The sequence below is a fragment of the Nematostella vectensis genome, chromosome 2 (genome assembly GCF_932526225.1).
Source record: "Nematostella vectensis chromosome 2, jaNemVect1.1, whole genome shotgun sequence".
NCBI lineage: Eukaryota > Metazoa > Cnidaria > Anthozoa > Actiniaria > Edwardsiidae > Nematostella > Nematostella vectensis.
In genome coordinates, this window is record NC_064035.1 from 20,230,459 (window position 1) to 20,244,587 (window position 14,129).

General features: G+C 40.6%; 2 protein-coding genes across 2 annotated transcripts; both read left to right on the forward strand.

The window, feature by feature from the left end:
- The first annotated feature begins 40 nt into the window (after positions 1-40).
- On the forward strand, positions 41-2,984 carry LOC125560997. Its single transcript, XM_048723744.1, has 2 exons — positions 41-1,006; positions 1,186-2,984. Exons 1-2 carry the CDS (start codon positions 740-742, stop codon positions 2,398-2,400), a joined length of 1,482 nt encoding a protein of 493 aa, XP_048579701.1. The 5' UTR covers positions 41-739; the 3' UTR covers positions 2,401-2,984.
- On the forward strand, positions 2,978-13,196 carry LOC125560939. The gene is made up of 2 exons (XM_048723388.1): positions 2,978-6,454; positions 9,637-13,196. The coding sequence occupies exons 1-2, from the start codon at positions 2,984-2,986 to the stop codon at positions 13,081-13,083; spliced, it is 6,918 nt and encodes a 2,305-aa protein (XP_048579345.1). The 5' UTR covers positions 2,978-2,983; the 3' UTR covers positions 13,084-13,196.
- Positions 13,197-14,129: the final 933 nt, after the last annotated feature.

The window sequence follows — 14,129 nt, forward strand, 5'->3', positions numbered from 1 at the left end:
CCAAATTATCATTTTTTTCTTTTTTTGTAGGGTCTATTCTGGGTTGTCGCACGATGAGCTCTGTACCCTTGAGTCTACTAATTTAATAGATGAGTTTGAGCAATCTTTAAAAAGTATGGAGGACTATAAGTCAGCCATTGATCACATATTCCTGTGCTGTCCACAACTGGAACATTACTTGAAAAAATTTGTAGTACCAGCACCCGGGGACTGGCCAACTTGGTTTTACCAAAAGAAACTCATTGCTCAAGAAGTCAATGCAGATGCCAGTTTCCTATCAGTCATCCCAGAGCAGGGCCCATTTCATGTTTTCCTGAATCTACAAGAAGATGTTGTAACAATTTATGACTTCTTATTTAAAAAAGTTTACAAAGAGACATTTGGATCTGACTTACCCAACAAGCCAAAGCCTTTTCGCGTCAGCCTGGTAATAACTGCTCTTTTTCTGGCATGGGGCAAATTACGTGATAAAGTTCTCCTAAAATTCAAGCTCTGCAAGTACATAGAGTATGCTTCCATTCTGTTTCTTTTAGATGAGGTGGTTCCCATATCATTCTTCCACTATCCTGTTACATTCAGGTCTGGAGACATGGAATCATATATAACAATGATGTTAAAGTTATCTCTACTGTTTATAATCTGGAAAAAGGCATCATTATGACAGATCAACACTCTTGATGCTTAGTGACTTTTCTTTTCACAAACAACATTTTTCACAGTACCATGAACTTAAAAAGAAATGGATGGCTCTAATAACAGAAAAGTTGAAATCTGGCATAGTGTGCTACGCAGCTTCATTTCAAATTATGACAGTGCTAGTCAAATTAGGGACAAAGCCCTGTCATTTGCTGCATCAAAGACAGAACAGCTCTTTCATAACTATTTAACAACACCATACAGTAGAGGTTATTCTGAAAAAGACCTAAGTTTGGTGACTGGTACAGCTGCTGATGCATTACTGGAAATCATCAAGCAAGTTGGTCAAAATCTGGGAAAAGCAAAGCAGGTATAGTAGACATCCATCCATCCATAAGTAATTTTTTATTACCTTGGTGCAGTGCAGTGCCTGAACAATGTTTTTTTATGCAGGGAAGTAATAATAATGATTAGTCGAGCACTTGATCATAGCCTCAACTTATTTTCTTTTTCATGACTAACAATCATGTCTATTTTTTTACATTTAAGGTTCCACAAGAAACAAATGCAAGAGGGCAGCCTAAAGGAGACATGAAATTTTTTCTTCCTACCTTTGACACCACCATTACTTCAAAAGCAATGCCCCTTGGCTACTCATTTGTAAAAGAAGACCCTTCCACAATACCTGATCCTAAATTAATCTGTGACTACAAAAACTGCACGCAATTATCAACAACCAATGTCAATCGCCTTAACTGTTTTCACACATTTCACAATTTTTGTTTAGAAGAAGCTGGAGACCAGTGTCCAATCTGTTCCCCTCACCTTGCTGAAAAAATTGCAGAAATCTGTTCAGCATTTAATGAAAGCTTGTTGAAACCAACAGCAAAATCTACTAGAACCCCACAAAGCAATCAAGAACCTGGTAGTAATGATGAGAATGACAGCATTAATGTCAAAAGAAATTGTGACCCTGAATACTATGACTCTGCACAATGGGAATCCCACATTGACAGCGAGTTAAATTCATTTGTTGTTGCACAACCACAACTGAGACACAATGTTCCTAATCACCAGGCTGCACCTTCACAGGCAATTAACATCCAAGTTACCACTCATCCAGTTGGTTCATCTACATTTTGGTTCTTTCCTCCTTACATATCTCAGTCAACTCTACTTGGAAGAAATGGATCTAATGCATTTACTTTTATCTCACTAATTTTGGCCCATTCATACATCACTTCTGCAAACCGAACCAGTATACAGCTCAGCCGTGGTCCTCCCATAAACCCTCATTGGCTTTCAATGATGTTATCTGCAATTGTTCGTGGCAACAGCATATATGACACTGTGACGAATGGTTGCGGGTCTCCATTCTTTAGTGTTGTTAAGGCAAAACCACATCTAGATTCAGTCATTGGGACTGTTTCTCTTGAAGACACCCTCGATCTGTTAATTACATCAGGTAATCCACAGGTTTTACAAAGTTCACTTGCATTTTATCTGCAAAGGCTTGACCGCGAACAGAACCTAGCAGCAATAGTCATAGCTAATGGAATGACAATATCTCTCGTCGGACGCGATTCAAAGATCTATGTTCTAGATAGCCATCTACACTATGCGCACGGTCATAACTTTGGATCGATGATCGGAATGAGTCCCAAGGCTGACTTGGAAGATTTCCTCAGGAATATAAAGAAACTAATCTCGCCCAAATTTGATGTTTGCTCCCTGACATTTGTCTCGTTTTCACGGCAGCAGTAGAACTTTTGAGTTTCGCGTGCCAGCAAATCCCACAAACGCCGTCAAACTTGAGGATTTTACCCTCGATCCAGCAAAAAATCTTCCTGGAACCTTAACACGAGTACATTTTCTTGGTGTATGTGTAATTTTTTGCTCCCGTTAAGTCCATTTTGAGCCAAACGTTTGTGTTTATTGTAACAGCTTTGGGAAACTCGTGTTTCGTCCGCCATTTTGAATGACTCTTGTCTCGCGCATGCGCAGTCGTTCTGCCGCGGTTTCGTGACGTCGTAACTCTTACCATCCACAGGAAACCCGATAAGAGCGCCTGGGACTAGGCTGCTTAAATCTCTCATGTTGTATTTGCCATCGATCCGAGCATTTACTTTACTTTGCTAGTATATTTTACTCTATCAAATTTTAAGATGCCCCCTATTTCATTTCTAGTACACAGTAAACATTAATGGAAAAGGTGGGAGGCCTGTGGTCTCATTAATTCATTGATCATCCGCTGGAATTAAAGAAGTCGTCGTGGGCGCGAGCTCCGTCCACGCCCCTGAGATATTTCCCAACGCAATCCAACATTAAACTCAAGTGCAGCCAAAAAATGGAGCAGTGTCTTCACTTATTGGAACCAGAAACTCTGACTTGGTACAGCTATGTTGCGGGTTTTGCATGGTTTGTAGTATTTGTCGTGTTTATCGGCCCCACTTCGGATTTTTATGAGAACGAATCCCGCGCGGATTTCAAATGCAAGACAGAATCAGTGAAAGATAATGCTTGGATTACTAAACAATGCTTTGGAAATTACGAAAAGGACTACACGAAAATCATCCCTATATTCGTGTTTGTACTGATCAACTTTTTCGTTTTCCTCCTTGTGTTTGTGATTTACTCGTGTTTTACAAAGAGGAGAGTCGAGAGGATTAAAAACCACGAAACAAATGATGCCGAACTCCAGCCACTTCAGCCATCCCAGCCAGAGAAGAAAACCAAATTAGTTTGGTCCTACATTGGTCAACTCACCGCAAGAATTCTATTGGGAATAATATTTATGGTGTCACAAACTGGGTATTTTTACCCTCATGGCTTCCCGTCGAACTTTGAATGCAGATCTATCAAACGGCAAAGGAATTCCACTGCTGTCGTTATCGCCAACATAACGTATGATTGCTATAATCAGGCGGCGAGTAAGAAAAATCATTGGGTAATGGGGTTATTGGTGGTAAATGGAGTTTTTGCTTTCGTTGCCTTCGTAGAATTTCTGTGGGTGTTATACACGGTTAAAAGAAGGAGAGCTTGTTTCAATGATTTGCAATTTTATCAAAATTTCTTAGGAGGGTCCAATAAGCAACAACTTAAATTATCGAATATCATCAGCAAAATGAAAACAAACTTCTTGGAACACACAAAGAGACTTGCTGATCTCAGAACACCATTTCGTTCTAATCCTGGGGAAGGCCGTCAGACACACGACCTGGAAACAGATAAGATTTATGTGAATGTCACAATCCATGAGAACAGAGCAACAATGGACTTCCCCCATGAAAGATCTGAACAATTGAAAGTGTACCCACCAAAACGTGGTAAGGACACTCGTGAGCTAAAACAGATAGCAGATATAATCGATGCTGAACACAAAAATGTGCTTGTTGTTGGCCGACCTGGCATTGGGAAGACAATAATGTGCACCAGGCTCCTGCGATTGTGGGCTGAAAGCGAGTCCAGTGATGAGGTAGCTTTGTCTATTGCTTTTCGGAATGTTTCCTCTACTTCTGACATCAATATCAGGGACCTTTTGACTCTTTCTACTACAACACAAGGACTTGATGATAATGAGATAAGCTACATTTTAAACTACATTACTGCAAACCCTAGCAAGCTCATTTTGTGTTTAGATGGTGTTGATGAATTTTCATCTAGATCAAATATTTCTCAAAGTGAATATTTGGACTTAAGAAGCACAGATGGGAAAATGGCCCCACATATACTTTTTCGTAAGATATGGTCTAGAAAACTCCTATGCGAAGCAACAGTTATAACAACAACACGTCCAACTGCTGTTGAATGTCTGAGGGAACTTCCTGAAGACTGTTTGAATAGAACTGTTGAGATTCTTGGATTCTCATTTGAACAAGTCAAAGACTATGTCACCAAATTTTCCGAGAGCCGACCAAAGATATGGGAACACATACAACAGAATGCAAATCTACTTTCCCTCTGCTACATTCCAGTAAACTGCTTTATTATTTGTCATTGTCTTCTTCATAGTTGTGATCATTTGCTGCCTGTAAAGATTACAGAGATTTACAGTATTTTTGTGAAAATATTCTTCCACAAGCGAAATCACAACAGAAAAGCGTATGGATGTTCAAAATGTGACCTTAGAACTTACATGTACAAACCCTTTGAAGACCTGAAACCTGAAAATGAAAAGGTGTTCAAGAGGCTTGGAGAGCTAGCATTTGAAGGAATTAGAGATCGGAAGTTGATATTCGAGTCTGTTAAGATAGATGATGCATTATTAGATTGTGGGCTGCTTCACAGTTTACCTGAAATACCTTCAAATTCACTGGTGGAGCCCCCTAAACAATACTTTTGCTTTATTCACCTGACACTGCAGGAGTTTCTAGCAGCTAAGCATGTGACAGACACAAATTCGGAAGAAAATTTAAAGAGCTTTGTTGAGAACCATATCAATGACGGTGCATGGCAAATAGTCACACGGTTTGTGGCAGGGCTTTCCAATACCCATGAAGTCACATGCAGACTCCTTCCAGAAAGAGTGACTGATCAAAAGGAGTGGCCAGTTGCAGAAGACACAACACTTGCTGTGGATGTGTGCCACTGCTTATATGAATCAGCTAGTGAGATGGAGGCTAAAGCATTGCTGCAGGGTAAACTTGAAAGAATGGACTTAAATATAGTTAAATTTCCCAAATGTCAACTTGGACCTGCTGACATGTCTGCTGTTGTGAATGTATTGAAGCATGCGCCTAACCTCAATACACTATTAATGCCCAATAATAATATTGGTTTGATTGGCTGTAAGGAAGTTCTAACATTGTTGCAGAATTTTGGCAACAAACTTACTAAATTGGACCTCACATTCAACAGCATAGGAGATGAAGGAGCAAAGTACATATCTGAGGCACTTGGACATGAGAATTGTAAACTTACTAAGTTGGACATCAGTGATAATGATATAGGAGATGAAGGAGCAAAGTACATAGGTGAGGCACTTGGACATGAGAATTGTAAACTTACTAAGTTGAATATCAGCGCTAATGATATAGGAGATGAAGGAGCAAAGTACATAGGTGAGGCACTTGGACATGAGAATTGTAAACTTACTAAGTTGAATATCCTCAATTATAATATAGGAGATGAAGGAGCAAAGTACATAGGTGAGGCACTTGGACATGAGAATTGTAAACTTACTAAGTTGAATATCAGCAATTATACTATAGGAGATGAAGGAGCAAAGCACATAGGTGAGGCACTTAGACATGAGAATTGTAAACTTACTCAGTTGGACATCAGCTATACTAATATAGGAGATGAAGGAGCAAAGCACATAGGTGAGGCACTTGGACATGAGAATTGTAAACTTACTAAGTTGAATATCAGCAAAAATAATATAGGAGATGGAGGAGCAAAGTACATAGGTGAGGCACTTGGACATGAGAATTGTAAACTTACTAAGTTGAATATCAGCAATTATAATATAGGAGATGAAGGAGCAAAGTACATAGGTGAGGCACTTGGACATGAGAATTGTAAACTTACTAAGTTGAATATCAGCAATTATAATATAAGATATGAAGGAGCAAAGCACATAGGTGAGGCACTTAGACATGAGAATTGTAAACTTACTCAGTTGGACATCAGCTATACTAATATAGGAGATGAAGGAGCAAAGCACATAGGTGAGGCACTTAGACATGAGAATTGTAAACTTACTCAGTTGGACATCAGATATACTAATATAGGAGATGAAGGAGCAAAGCACATAAGTGAGGCACTTAGACATGAGAATTGTAAACTTACTCAGTTGGACATCAGCTATACTAAAATATAGGGAGTAAAGGAGCAAAGTACACAGAGTAGTAATATGCACCACAATAGGCGCACTCATTGCAACATTTTCATGATTTTGTACACATAACATTGCTTCATTTGTTACATATTTTTACTTTTTATATAGTTTTACCGTATAGAGATTGGTATTTTATTACGTTATAATAAAATTTCAATTGAGGCGTTATTTATGTTATTATATGATTCTTGTCAAGAACTTCTACACGATTTGTGATAAATATTTACGATTTGGGGACCTCGGGTAGCTCTCGACGTCGCCTCTCGCTTACGTTGGCACCGGAATCTGTTTATGCTGCCATAGGTTCCTTTATCGCTCGTAGCCAATGTTATAAACACAGTCGAACTTTGCTCATTGGACTATCGAATGTCAATCAACCAGAAGAATACAGGAAGTGACGGTCTAGACTATGTAATCAATCTCGACGTCGCCTCTCGCTTACGTTGGCACCGGAATCTGTTTATGCTGCCATAGGTTCCTTTATCGCTCGTCGCCAATGTTATAAACACAGTCAAACTTTGTTCATTGGACTATCGAATGTCAATCAACCAGAAGAATACAGGAAGTGACGGTCTAGACTATGTAATCAATCTCGACGTCGCCTCTCGCTTACGTTGGCACCGGAATCTGTTTATGCTGCCATAGGTTCCTTTATCGCTCGTCGCCAATGTTATAAACACAGTCAAACTCTGCTCATTGGACTACCGAATGTCAATCAACCAGAAGAATACAGGAAGTGACGGTCTAGACTATGTAATCAATCTCGACGTCGCCTCTCGCTTACGTTGGCACCGGAATCTGTTTATGCTGCCATAGGTTCCTTTATCGCTCGTCGCCAATGCTATAAACACAGGCAAACTTTGTTCATTGGACTATCGAATGTCAATCAACCAGAAGAATACAGGAAGTGACGGTCTAGACTATGTAATCAATCTCGACGTCGCCTCTCGCTTACGTTGATACCGGAATCTGTTTATGCTGCCATAGGTTCCTTAATCGCTCGTCGCCAATGTTATAAACACAGTCAAAATTTGTTCATTGGACTACCGAATGTCAATCAACCAGAAGAATACAGGAAGTGACGGTCTAGATTATGTAATCAATCTCGACGTCGCCTCTCGCTTACGTTGGCACCGGAATCTGTTTATGCTGCCATAGGTTCCTTAATCGCTCGTCGCCAATGTTATAAACACAGTCAAAATTTGTTCATTGGACTATCGAATGTCAATCAACCAGAAGAATACAGGAAGTGACGGTCTAGATTATGTAATCGATCTCGAAATCGCCTCTCGCTTACGTTGGCACCGGAATCTGTTTATGCTGCCATAGGTTCCTTTATCGCTCGTCGCAAATGTTATAAACACAGTCAAACTTTGCTCATTGGACTATCGAATGTCAATCAACCAGAAGAATACAGGAAGTGACGGTCTAGACTATGTAATCAATCTCGACGTCGCCTCTCGCTTACGTTGACACCGGAATCTGTTTATGCTGCCATAGGTTCCTTAATCGCTCGTCGCCAATGTTATAAACACAGTTAAACTTTGTTCATTGGACTATCGAATGTCAATCAACCAGAAGAATACAGGAAGTGACGGTCTAGACTATGTAATCGATCTCGACGGCGCCTCTCGCTTACGTTGGCACCGGAATCTGTTTATGCTGGGGGGGGGGGGGGGGGGGGGGGAACCAGGGGGTTTCAGAGAAACTAGTGGGAGGCGCGGATCGCCCCTCCGGGCCTCCCAGCCCCGTGTCCCGTCTTAGGCCTGGGAGGTGCGAATCACCCCTCCGAGTCCCCCAGCCACGTCTCTATATATCAAGCGTATAATGTTTCACGTACATGAATAATTAGGGCAATCGTTCATGTAGGCCGGGCGCATTTCACGTACATGAATAATTAGGGCAATTGTTCATGTAGGCCGGGCGCGTTTCGCGTACATAAGCTTTTGGCAATTGCTAATGTAGGCCAAATCGATTTCACGTACATAAGCTTTTGGCAATTGCTAATGTAGGCCGGGCGCGTTTCGCGTACATGAATAATTAATTAGGGCTGTAGGCCAGGCGCGTTTCACGTACATGAATAATTAATTAGGGCTGCAGGCCGGGCGCGATTCACGTACATGAATAATTAGGGCTGTAGGCCGGGCGCATTTCGCGTACATGAATTATTGATTAGGGCTGCAGGCCGGGCGCTCGCGTACATGAATAATTAGGGCCGTAGGCCGGGCTCGTTTCGCGTACATGAATAATTAATTAGGGCTGCAGGCCGGGCGCGCGCGTACATGAATAATTAGGGCGTGTAGGCCGGGCGCGTTTCACGTACATGAATAATTAGGGTGTAGGCCGGGCGCGTTTCGCGTACACGACTTTTTGGGGTAATTGAGCTTGGTACTTCATGACATACGTTTTTAAGGACTTTGTGACCCTAATAAATAAAGCTGTTATGAAGTATCACGGCTATATTTTTCCAATGATGCAGTTCGAACCCCCAAGGATTTGCAATTAGACATCCGTCTGTCCTGTGGTATACCCAGCGTTCGAAGGATGAAGTGCGGAAAAGATTATTGCGCGTGGCTAAAGAACGGCCACGCAAACACGTGCGGCCGGAGGTCATTGGCTTTCAATGATGTTATCTGCAATTGTTCGTGGCAACAGCATATATGACACTGTGACAAATGGTTGCGGGTCTCCATTCTTTAGTGTTGTTAAGGCAAAACCTCATCTAGATTCAGTCATTGGGACTGTTTCTCTTGAAGACACCCTCGATCTGTTAATTACATCAGGTAATCCACAGGTTTTACAAAGTTCACTTGCATTTTATCTGCAAAGGCTTGATCGCGAACAGAACTAAGCAGCAATAGTCATAGCTAATGGAATGACAATATCTCGCGCATGCGCACAGTCGTTCTGCCGCGGTGTCGTGACGTCGTAACTCTTACCATCCACAGGAAACCCGATAAGAGCGCCTGGGACTAGGCTGCTTAAATCTCTCATGTTGTATTTGCCATCGCTCCGAGCATTTACTTTACTTTACTAGTATATTTTACTCTATCAAATTTTAAGATGCCCCCTATTTCATTTCTAGTACACAGTAAACATCAATGGAAAAGGTGGGAGGCCTGTGGTCTCATTAATTCATTGATCATCCGCTGGAATAAAAGAAGTCGTCGTGGGCGCGAGCTCCGTCTACGCCCCTGAGATATTTCCCAACGCAATCCAACATTAAACTCAAGTGCAGCCAAAAAATGGAGCAGTGTCTTCACTTATTGGAACCAGAAACTCTGACTTGGTACAGCCATGTTGCGGGTTTTGCATGGTTTGTAGTATTTGTCGTGTTTATCGGCCGCACTTCGGATTTTTATGAGAACGAATCCCGCGCGGATTTCAAATGCAAGACAGAATCATTGAAAGATAATGCTTGGATTACTAAACAATGCTTTGGAAATTACGAAAAGGACTACATGAAAATCATCCCTATATTCGTGTTTGTACTGATCAACTTTTTCGTTATCCTCCTTGTGTTTGTGATCTACTCGCGTTTTACAAAGAGGAGAGTCGAGAGGATTAAAAACCACGAAACAAATGATGCCGAACGCCAGCCACTTCAGCCAACCCAGTCAGAGAACAAAACCAAATTAGTTTGGTCCTACATTGGTCAACTCACCGCCAGAATTTTATTGGGAATATTATTTATGGTGTCACAAACTGAGTATTTTTACCCTGATGGCTTTCCGTCGAACTTTGAATGCAGATCTATCAAACGGCAAAGGAATTCCACTGCTGTCGTTTCCGCCAACATAACTTATGATTGTTATAATCAGGCGGCGAGTAAGAAAAATATTTGGGCAGATGGGTTATTGTTGGTAAATGGAATTTTTGCTTTCGTTGCCTTCGTAGAAATTCTGTGGGTTTTATACAGGGTTAAAAGAAGGAGAGCTTGTTTCAATGATTTGCAATTTTATCAAAATTTCTTAGGAGGGTCCAATAAGCAACAACTTAAATTATCGAATATCATCAGCAAAATGAAAACGAACTTCTTGGAACACACAAAGAGACTTGCTGATCTCAGAACACCATTTCGTTCTAATCCTGGGGAAGGCCGTCAGCCACACGACCTGGAAACAGATAAGATTTATGTGGATGTCACAATCCATAAGAACAGAGCAACAATGGATTTCCCCCATGAAAGATCTGAACAATTGAAAGTGTACCCACCAAAACGTGGTAAGGACACTCGTGAGCTAAAACAGATAGCAGATATAATCGATGCTGAACACAAAAATGTGCTTGTTGTTGGCCGACCTGGCATTGGGAAGACAATGATGTGCACCAGGCTCCTGCGATTGTGGGCTGAAAGCGAGTCCAGTGATGAGGTAGCTTTGTCTATTGCTTTTCGGAATGTTTCCTCTACTTCTGACATCAATATCAGGGACCTTTTGACTCTTTCTACTACAACACAAGGACTTGATGATAATGAGATAAGCTACATTTTAAACTACATTACTGCAAACCCTAGCAAGCTCATTTTGTGTTTAGATGGTGTTGATGAATTTTCATCTAGATCAAATATTTCTCAAAGTGAAGATTTGGACTTAAGAAGCACAGATGGGAAAATGGCCCCACATATACTTTTTCGTAAGATATGGTCTAGAAAACTCCTATGCGAAGCAACAGTTATAACAACAACACGTCCAACTGCTGTTGAATGTCTGAGGGAACTTCCTGAAGACTGTTTGAATAGAACTGTTGAGATTCTTGGATTCTCATTTGAACAAGTCAAAGACTATGTCACCAAATTTTCCGAGAGCCGACCAAAGATATGGGAACACATACAACAGAATGCAAATCTATTTTCCCTCTGCTACATTCCAGTAAACTGCTTTATTATTTGTCATTGTCTTCTTTATAGTTCTGATCATGTACTGCCTGTAAAGATTACAGAGATTTACAGTATTTTTGTGAAAATATTCTTCCACAAGCGAAATCACAACAGAAAAGCTTATGGATGTTCAAAATGTGACCTTAGAACTTACATGTACAAACCCTTTGAAGACCTGAAACCTGAAAATGAAAAGGTGCTCAAGTGGCTTGGAAAGCTAGCATTTGAAGGAATTAGAGATAGGAAATTGATATTCGAGTCTGTTAAGATAGATGATGCATTATTAGATTGTGGGCTGCTTCACAGTTTACCTGAAATACCTTCAAATTCACTGGTGGAGCCCCCTAAACAATACTTTTGCTTTATTCACCTGACACTGCAGGAGTTTCTAGCAGCTAAACATGTGACAGACACAAATTCGGAAGAAGATTTAAAGAGCTTTGTTGAGAACCATATCAATGACGGTGCATGGCAAATAGTCACACGGTTTGTGGCAGGGCTTTCCAATACCCATGAAGTCACATGCAGACTCCTTCCAGAAAGAGTGACTGATCAAAAGGAGTGGCCAGTTGTAGAAGACACAACACTTGCTGTGGATGTGTGCCACTGCTTATATGAATCAGCTAGTGAGATGGAGGCAAAAGCATTGGTGCAGGGTAAACTTGAAAGAATGGACTTAAATATAGTTAACTTTCCCACATGTCAACTTGGACCTGCTGACATGTCTGTATTGAAGCATGTATTGAAGCATGCGCCTAACCTCAATACACTATTAATGCCCAATAATAATATTGGTTTGATTGGCTGTAAGGAAGTTCTAACATTGTTGCAGAATTTTGGCAATAAACTTACTAAATTGGACCTCACATTCAACAGCATAGGAGATGAAGGGGCAAAGTACATAGGTGAGGCACTTGGACATGAGAATTGTAAACTTACTAAGTTGAACATCAGTGATAATAATATAGGATATGAAGGAGCAAAGTACATAGGTGAGGCACTTGGACATGAGAATTGTAAACTTACTGAGTTGAATATCAGCGATTATAATATAGGAGATGAAGGAGCAAAGTACATAGGTGAGGCACTTGCAAATGAGAATTGTAAACTTACTCAGTTGGACATGCTTTGTAACAATATAGGAGATGAAGGAGCAAAGTACATAGGTGAGTCACTTAGACATGAGAATTGTAAACTTACTTATTTGAAGATCTTCTATACTAATATAGGAGATGAAGGAGCAAAGTACATATGTGAGGCACTCAGACATGAGAATTGTAAACTTACTCAGTTAGACATCAGCCATACTAATATAGGAGATGAAGGAGCAAAGTACATAGGTGAGGCACTTAGTCATGAGAATTGTAAACTTACTCAGTTGTACATCGGCTTTAATAAAATAGGAGATGAAGGAGCAAAGTACATAGGTGAGGCACTTAGTCATGAGAATTGTAAACTTACTCATTTGAACATCAGCTATAATAATATAGGAGATGAAGGAGCAAAGTACATAGGTGAGGCACTTAGACATAAGAGTTGTAAACTTACTCAGTTGTTAATCGGCTTTAATAATATAGGAGATGAAGGAGCAAAGTACATAGGTGAGGCATTTAGACATGAGAATTGTAAACTTACTCAGTTGAACATGTATGGTGACCATATAGGAGATGAAGGAGCAAAGTACATAGGTGAGGCCCTGAAACACAGAATTGTACTATACACATTTTAATGATTTTGTACACATAACATTGCTTCATTTGTTACATATTTTTCCTTTTTATATAGTTTTACCGTATAGAGATTGGTATTTTATTACGTTATAATAAAATTTCAATTGAGGTATTATTTTTGTCATTATATGATTCTTGTCAAGAACTTCTACACGATTTGTAATAAATATTTACGATTTGGGGACCTCGGGTAGCTCTCGACGTCGCCTCTCGCTTACGTTGGCACCGGAATCTGTTTATGCTGCCATAGGTTCCTTTATCGCTCGTCGTCAATGTTATAAACACAGTCAAACTTTGTTCATTGGACTATCGAATGTCAATCAACCAGAAGAATACAGGAAGTGACGGTCTAGACTATGTAATCGATCTCGACGTCGCCTCTCGCTTACGTTGGCACCGGAATCTGTTTATGCTGCCATAGGTTCCTTTATCGCTCGTCGCCAATGTTATAAACACAGTCAAACTTTGCTCATTGGACTATCGAATGTCAATCAACCAGAAGAATACAGGACGTGACGGTCTAGACTATGTAATCAATCTCGACGTCGCCTCTCGCTTACGTTGATACCGGAATCTGTTTCTGCTGCCATGAGTTCCTTAATCGCTCGTCGCCAATGTTATAAACACAGTCAAACTTTGTTCATTGGACTATCGAATGTCAATCAACCAGAAGAATACAGGAAGTGACGGTCTAGACTATGTAATCGATCTCGACGTCGCCTCTCGCTTACGTTGGCACCGGAATCTGTTTATGCTGCCATGGGTTCCTTTATCGCTCGTCGTCAATGTTATAAACACAGTCAAACTTTGTTAATTGGACTATCGAATGTCAATCAACCAGAAGAATACAGGAAGTGACGGTCTAGACTATGTAATCGATCTCGACGTCGCCTCTCGCTTACGTTGGCACCGGAATCTGTTTCTGCTGCCATGAGTTCCTTAATCGCTCGTCGCCAATGTTATAAACATACTCAAACTTTGTTCATTGGACTATCGAATGTCAATCAACCAGAAGAATACAGGAAGTGACGGTCTAGACTATGTA